General features: G+C 40.6%; 1 protein-coding gene across 1 annotated transcript; it reads right to left on the bottom strand.

Moving 5' to 3' along the window:
- Positions 1–3,912: 3,912 nt before the first annotated feature.
- On the bottom strand, positions 3,913–5,979 carry LOC143109435 (hepatocyte nuclear factor 3-beta-like). Its single transcript, XM_076272168.1, has 2 exons — positions 5,742–5,979; positions 3,913–5,288 (listed from the first exon to the last, which is right to left on the bottom strand). Exons 1-2 carry the CDS (start codon positions 5,808–5,810, stop codon positions 4,128–4,130), a joined length of 1,230 nt encoding a protein of 409 aa, XP_076128283.1. The 5' UTR covers positions 5,811–5,979; the 3' UTR covers positions 3,913–4,127.
- Between the last annotated feature and the right edge of the window lie 2,197 nt (positions 5,980–8,176).

Raw genomic sequence — 8,176 nt, 5'->3', positions numbered from 1 at the left:
CTCAGGTCAGGGCTGGTTCAGGAGGAACCGCCCCTCTCTCTCTCTCTCTCTCTCTCTCTTTCTCTCTCTCTCAGGAAACTCAATGGGCACTGTTGACACAGGCCCCATTGAGAGAGGAGTGCACCTCTTCAGTCATGCTTGGCTTGAACATGGTCAAACTGCCCATCTATGAAAGGCCAGTCAAGGGGCAGGAATGTCACACCAACCTGCCAGAGCGGCTGGCCAGACGCACTCTCACCCCTCAGCCCCCTTGCCCCCCCCCCCCCACCACACACACACACACACACACACACACACACACACGCACTGTCTCTCACTCACTCCCTCGCTCCAACACATCCCTCACATGGCGTGGCACCTTCTTTCTTTCTCTTCTCCCCCCTTTGACGAGAAAATATTTTATGGCCTCTCAGATTCTTGAAGAGGCCACTGTGCTTGTGCGTAAGAGCTGAATCAACACTGCAGTCATGGTTCCTGCAGGGCTGCTGATGTTCGAGATGGTGCGCTTGTTGTCCCTGTAAGGATGGACTTGTTGTGTATTTTGCTCCACCTACTTTCATGATGAATCCATGTAGCCTACATGAGAAAGCTGATTTTTTTGAAAATGCTAAATCATCTAAGCTCGATATATCCTCTATAGACCCTTTCAACAATAAAAACAAAAACAATGCTTGAACATTCTATTTGGGCCCCAATCTACTTCCTCTGCATTAAAGGTCCAGTATGTAGGAAATAATGGAAAATAAACTGTAACCATTCCAAAAATGATCACCATATGTTGTCAGAGAGTGAGGAAACACGATGAATTGAAGTAATGGCTTATTTGACAACATTAGGCCTACTCTAACCCGTGAAACCCGTAAAACCCATGAAAAAAAATCAGTTAAGGGGCGGAATCTCTTGGAATTTTCGTTTATGTTTTGAACGATTAATTTTAGAATAGCGTATTAATAATGGGCTAGCGCGTCCTCCTATTTGGGTTGCCAAATTAGCAAAGGCCAACTGTCAACAGCTGTCAGTTGTAGTCATGAACGCCTACAAGAGGCGGGCAAATTTCCAAAATTAAAACAAGAAACAAATTAAGTGGACATCGGAGGAGCTTCCTGAGATGGTGACGTCTTCGTCAAACTAAGAATATCAAGTCTGACGCAGAGCTGGCCATATTTCTCCACAACAGGTAGCCTATGCTAAACTTCATCTGCATCGCTAACTTCAGCTAAATATGTTACGTTGGTTAGAGAGGTATTTTTTGTTTTCACTGTTTCCGTAATGTGTAGCTGGGTCATGGTTGGAGAAACGTTAAAGCAGCTGCAGGTCAACTAACGTTAGCTAAGTCTTCATTACATCTGGCAACCCAGAAGAGGCTCGCGTCTGGTAGTCTTGAGAATGTTCACCAGTGTTTTGATTTTGGCCTACAGAACGTTCGTTAACAATCCTACAAATCGCACCTTTAAGATAACATATGGAATGTTAAAAGGAAGTCTAATGGGGCCAACTATGATGCTGATAATGGAACTCTCTTGAAAGGGTCTATAGATAGAGCCTTGTAGATCTCAATCAAGGTCAAGGTATACAGTTTTGAGTATAATTTTCAGCACTATTTTTCTCAGATAGTTATATGCAAACAGACTTAGTTAATAGTTTTGATGACAACCCATTTTTTTTGGCCTATATAAAGTGTTTGTGATAATATGGATGTATTGTCAATACTGTGCTCCAACATTGCTGTTATTCAGGACTAATATTTCTAATTGTTAAAGTAAAAAAAATAAAAAAGCATGGTGGCTATTATTGTTGTTATTATGACATTATTATGTTTGTTATCGTATGTGTATTTCTATTTCTGACGATAGACTATATTTTGTATGTTCCTGCATAGCAGTCAGTCAGACAATAGGACATTTCCTTTATCAAATCCATCTATAATTTTTGTTAAATCCAGCATGACCTTCAGAATCTTACAACTGTTATTGCTGTGATGCCTCCACCTGACGTACAAATATGTGGTTATAATAGGATTAGATGATGTTTAAAGGCTGCCTGCAAAGAAATTAAGGCATCTGAAAAGGGAACTCAACCATCACCCCGGAGACCACTCCACTTGGGTGTTCCAGGCAAAATCTTCGTTTGTTTTTCAGTAGCTGGACAAGTAGGCCTAGCCTTTATAGCGTGGCTATCACACTTCACGTTATTCCTAAAAGAACAACAGCCAAATGTTATAGTAATATATGCATCGTATGATAATATTCTCAGTGAGCGCATGAGGTCGACACGAACCGTGCTCTTCTTTTTGGAAACGAACAGCCTCTAGATCCAAGAGACGGGTCATGGGGCAATATGCAAACACTTTGGATCGCAGAAACTGTTGTGAGAGCGAGGTCAGCAAAGTAAAAAGATAAACACACTGACGAAACGAAGGTGGGGGTGTTACTAGTGGTGCATGCCATTATAAAGATTTGCTGCTTGCGTGAGGAAATTGATAAAATGCAATGTTTTGCGTAAGGAAAATTGCATATAGCCTAACAGGCAAACTTCAAGTTTATACAGTGCGGCCGCCAGCATTTAGCCCATGCATAGATAAGAATATTTAGTGCATAGGTGGATTGATGTGACATATTAGCCTAATGTCAGATTATTTTGGAGTATCTAAAATGACATGGTTTTATAGCCTTGAAAACACCTCAAGTTGATCTTTGAGGGTCTGAAAATTGCATAATCTTCCCCGGACTGCATAAATAAATGAAACGCGTATACGTTGTTTCCAGTTAACATCAGTACCTCTGTTGGACCATTGTACATCACGGCAAGTTCCACTTTTATGGCCACACACGAATTTCCCATTCTTAATCATAATTATTCAGAATTAATCATTATTATTATTAGTAGTAGTAGTAGTAATCGTAGTAGTAGTAGCAATAGTAGCCTATTTGTTACCATTATTATTCATATTATTATTCATATTAATAGTCCAGAGATGTAACTACATAATAGGCTATTACGATTTTTAAACATAGCCTACATTTAAGGGGTAGCCTACATTTCCCTTTTCGTCATGTCTGTTAAGTCCTATTTCTTTTCTCACAGAGCTCCTTAGAAGAATTTACGGTGTGCAATTGCATAATTGTCGCTAAAATACCTCATGCGCGCATCTTAGAGGAGCGCATGAGCTTACATTATTTAGTAGGCTATGTCCGCTGTTGACATCGGCATGTTCCGAGGCAATAACGGGCCTCTCAGCCTATTTTGACACAGGTCAAAGATGTTTAATTCTGGTCCATAAGAAGGCCGCGGCATGAGTTTATCTTATCTTATCTGTTCGCCTCAGCTGGGGCAAGCGTTAAGTGGTTTAAAGCTAACCTCCAGACAATGTCTGTGAGATTCCTAACTTAACAAGTTGAAGCACCACACTTGTGGATCATTCTTGACAGATATTGGTTCATTTACGTGACCCAGACACACCCTGCTCTCCAGACCTGGTTTGCAAGTGTGTGTGTGTGTGTGTGTGTGTGTGTGTGTGGAGAGAGGGGGGGGGGGGGGGGGGGGGGTTGTTAGAAAATCATTTATTTGATGTTTTTGTTAATCATAATTAGATTTTTGGAATTTGAAGCTAGGATGAACAATGGGCAATACAGTATTGCGTTTAGGAACATAAATGCGCATATTACTGTCTACTGAAGTCTAGTGAACTTATTATTGTATTAGCCTATTGTATCTTTCGTGTATTGTTGCGACTTGGCCTAAGTGAACATGTTGCGAAGTCATGCTTTTGCATTCGTGTTGTTTGGTCTTATCTCATGCCATAGTCACAGTCTTGAAATTATCCATGGGTAGGCAAAACAACAAATAACGACTTCAAGAATGATCTAATTTAATAAAGTCTACTTTCATACAAGTCATAAATAATACATAAAGATGACAATGTTGCCAAATTCATTACACCACTTGAGTTATAAAAACTGATCATATAAAAAGAAACAGCCCTACACATTGTAGGGTAATACACGAAATTACAATGATGTCAACAAAACATGGGGTGAACATCTTCAAATCATTTGGCACAGGGAAATGTCACCAATTTACAAATATACAAATTGTTGCCTAAAAACAGTTCATCATAGGCAGGTGATTTAAGATGAATTCATTATTGGCCTGGAATACACACCTTGGTAGTAGGCAGTGTCCGTGGGTATTGATGACTCTAAGCATGCTTTCGTTGACATTGACCCCATTGACAGCGCACCTGTCATAGGTGAACCATAGCCGGAGTAATGCATCATCTGCTCGTAGGTCTTGAGGTCCATTTTATGGTGCTGCTGTTCCGAAGACATTAGGTTGTTGATGGAAAAGGGGTGGTTGAAAGAGTAGTGGTGTTCCGGCTTCAGATGGGACTCGTCCACCAGCACGGAGTGATGCTGTGACAGAAGGTGGTGCGTCTGCGGTAATGGGGAGGCCGATTGCTCCGGACTCACCGGCCCTCTTGATTTCAACTCAGCCGTGGCGCTCTTTAAGTCTTTAGTCGATGGGCTGGGAGAATCGTTACCGTTACAGCTTTCAGAACTGCTGTTTGATCCACCCTCCATGCTTTTCCGAGATGACTCTTTGCCACTGCCCATTTTCTCACATTTGAATCGTTTTTGCCTCCTCAAATAACAACCGTTTTCAAACATATTTCCCGAGTCTGGGTGAAGGGTCCAAAAAGAACCCTTCCCCGGCTTATCCGGAGACCTGGGCACTTTGATAAAACAGTCGTTGAAAGACAATGAGTGACGAATGGAGTTTTGCCATCGTTGCTGGTTTTGTCGATAAAAGGGGAAAAGATCCATGATCCACTGGTAAATCTCGTTCAGGGTTAACATTTTACTAGTCGACTGCTGTATGGCCATTGTTATAAGCGAGATGTAAGAGTAAGGAGGCTTTGCGTGCGTATAACTGCGCCGGTATGTTTTTGGATCTCTGGATCTCACGGTTGACTGTCCATACATGGGGCTCATCACGTTCATGTTTGAGTATGAGGCCAATGCATTCATGGATGGAGGAGGTCCGTTTATGGGGCTCATACTGGGGTTGAGTGTCGCACCCATACCAGCTAACCCGGTTCCCATGGCGTTCATGCCCCCGGCGCCCGGTGACATCCCCGCTACTCCATGGTTCACGCCCGTATTCACGTAAGACATGTTCATTGACCCGGCTGTCATGTTAGCGGTGGAGCTCATGCCGGTCATCCCCATGTAGGTGCCCATGGAGTTCATTCCAAATCCGCTGTTCATGTTTCCCACTGATGTATAACACTGAAAAAGAACAAGATCACATTTAGAAACAAGTTTTAAATGGTATATTAAACCTAGGCTACGAATAATGAGACTCTACGCCATTTCGGACCACATTTCAATCACAAAGTAGCCTAGTTTCAAAATGTTTGGCAAATAAGCTATATGGTAAAATGGAATAATCAACAATGGTTTGTTTCGTATTCTCTTAAGTAAATACCTTACTTGAGGACTTTGTGAATTTTACTCATAACAAATTGATTCTGTGGGTATTTTAGATAATAAATATTTGTTGAGAAAATTGTCAGGCAACCGCCTTCTTCACGCGTAACATTTCAGAGTATAGTCTCTCGAAATGTTTGGAGAGGTTTTGATGGCCTCTCAAGTCAATATTTGATCGCAAAGTTAATATTATCTCTGGGCTAATATTGTTTAGCATTTAGAGACACGGGAATATATATACACTCTACCAACCTCGGGTTCTGCGTAGTAGGTACTCCAGTCTGAATGGTCGTGTCCTTCCATTTTAACAGCACCGAGCATTGTGCAGGTTTCTAAAATAAATCCCCGACAATCTCTCCAGAGAAAGTTACTTTGTAAAACCGCTGGCAACCTTTGTTCCTTGCTGCGCTCTCTCTAGGGCAGGAATCCGTTCGTATTTTGCGCACAGACCCTTGCGTGGGCTACCACACCGCTGGTGACAGGGATGAGAGTGTGACGTTAGCACCCAGCCGTGTTGTGGTGAGGCACAGGACTGTGCGCTGCTCTCCAATCCTCACTGCTTCTCAGCCCTATTTGAATAATCTCCTCACACCTAGGCACAAGACCCCCTCGCAAAGATTGCCTATTGTGCACCTGCGCTGGCAAAAAAGAACAGCCACTTTGAAAAGATTCATTAGGTCAAATCTGATTGTTTTCTTTCAAGACAAAGGGTGTAAAAGAATTTAGACTAAAAGGACTTTGCATTGAACCATGTAGCCTGTCAGTCATTGTGCTTCTTTTAGTCGAGAGAATGTGGATTCTTTTTTGTCGATCAGTGTGGTCTTGAATGATGTGTTTGTGATATGTTAGAATAATTTCAATTCGTTTTGTAATAGGTGTACGCAATTATGTAATCAAATTGCAGCAACGAATGGGGAATTATTAAATAATTCAAATAAACTAAGGGTCCAATGTTACATTTCGATGCTAAACTCTTTTTTCCATTTTCATAGACCTGTGTTTCTAGCATGACCCATTTGATCTAACGAGTCCACCATTGAAATAAGCTTAAATGTTGATCAATAAACGCTGTTGGAACAGACAAGCAGACATTTTAAGACACTGACTTCTGTTTCGAAACACAAACAAACTAACAAAAGGCACATTTATTATGATTATAATTAATGGATGCCATACACATATTGAATTGCTTTTAAATTCGAAGAAGAAATAACATTAACATTCGGTAAACTTATTTGTAAAAGTGCAGTGCCTACTACTGCTTGATGGCTTTAAAACCCAAGCAAAAATATTATTGTAGAGTAACAGAGAGCGTGTGAGCCTAAGGCAAATGTAGGGCAATGTCTGCACACATGCGCACCAAACCATTTTATTGACTTGTCTGACTGTTTGTTTGATATTTGGTTTTAAATGAGCAACGGTTTATCTAATGTGTTTGATCACCAAAGATGAAATGGATATCAGTGGTCCATGCTGATAACGACAGGCTCGAAAAACAAGCAGATTTTGCTGAGGTGAAAATAATGGTGCCGTTTCACTGCTAATGTATTTGCACGTTACACATTCGCGTGCGCAAACACATACAGTAGGCGATGTGATGTGGGCTCCAGACAAATCCTAAATAAAGCAGGGAAATGTAACTGGCAATGTTGATGTTTTAAACAATGTTTGCTTTAACCTTTGTTTATTTATTCTTGTCTAAATCATATATTGGTACTTTAGACCTTGCGATTTGTGCCAGTGAATAAGGCCGCAAGTTACACTAGTCACAGCCTGCAGGATACTGTTTATATATTTACATTCTTTATAGGCTTTTTCTTTTCACACAGTTTTCATCATTGGCACGATGCATTTTCTTCAAAGACACCATGCTCATGTAGAGCAAACAATGTTTAAATGGGAGTGTTACAGCCGAATTCGCAGTGTGCGTGTGTTTTTGGAACAGTTGCTGGCCTATAATAATGACAAAACATTGTTCGTTTTTGTTGTACGTTTTGAGCCATATGACCTGCAACAGTAAACACACTTGTATTCAAAAAGTACAGCAGTTTAACTCAAATTAATTGTTTTGCTAAACCCAGCGGTTCCAAAATCAGGTATGCTTCAAGGCTTCTCATTTTATCATCAGTGAATCACGATAATTTCACAGTGAGCTAACCATCTTAAAGGCTCCTCTCATGGCCATTCTAACATTATTATGGGCAAAGCTAGTTCTAATGGTTGGGAAAATCCCAACTGAATGTTAATGGTCATTCAGGTTATGATTACCAGATACATGTAGAGGAAAGAACCCATAGGCCTATTTGTGCCCCCTTTCCAAATGTTCTTTATACAGCTTCACTCTGTGTTTTATATCATAAACAATTGGACTATCTTAAGTCTAATATCAATATTATCATATTGATTTGTTTGGATGAATATTGCTGAAGATTAAATAGCAAGCATCATAGTCCAAGTTGATTCTAATATATACCTTAACAGCAAGCCTTATAGTCAAAGTTGATTTTAATGTTATATAATTGCTTTTTGTGTAATGTTTAATGTTCCCGGCCTCTCCGTATGAGAAATTTCCTGGGGAAATTTTCCATTACAGCAATAAAAGGTACTAACCAGCTTTAATTAGAGGACACGGCTGTCATAGTAACGCAAGAAAAGGCCAAAAGGTTAAGCTGCAATTCATCAAAGGA

The sequence above is a fragment of the Alosa pseudoharengus genome, unplaced genomic scaffold, assembly GCF_046254945.1.
Source record: "Alosa pseudoharengus isolate Yale_2024_CS ecotype anadromous, Long Island Sound unplaced genomic scaffold, YU_APseudo_1.1 YU_APseudo_1.1_scf_7, whole genome shotgun sequence".
Lineage (NCBI taxonomy): Eukaryota > Metazoa > Chordata > Actinopteri > Clupeiformes > Clupeidae > Alosa > Alosa pseudoharengus.
Note: the sequence above shows the minus strand (reverse complement) of the source record. Positions and strands in the feature narration are given on the sequence as shown.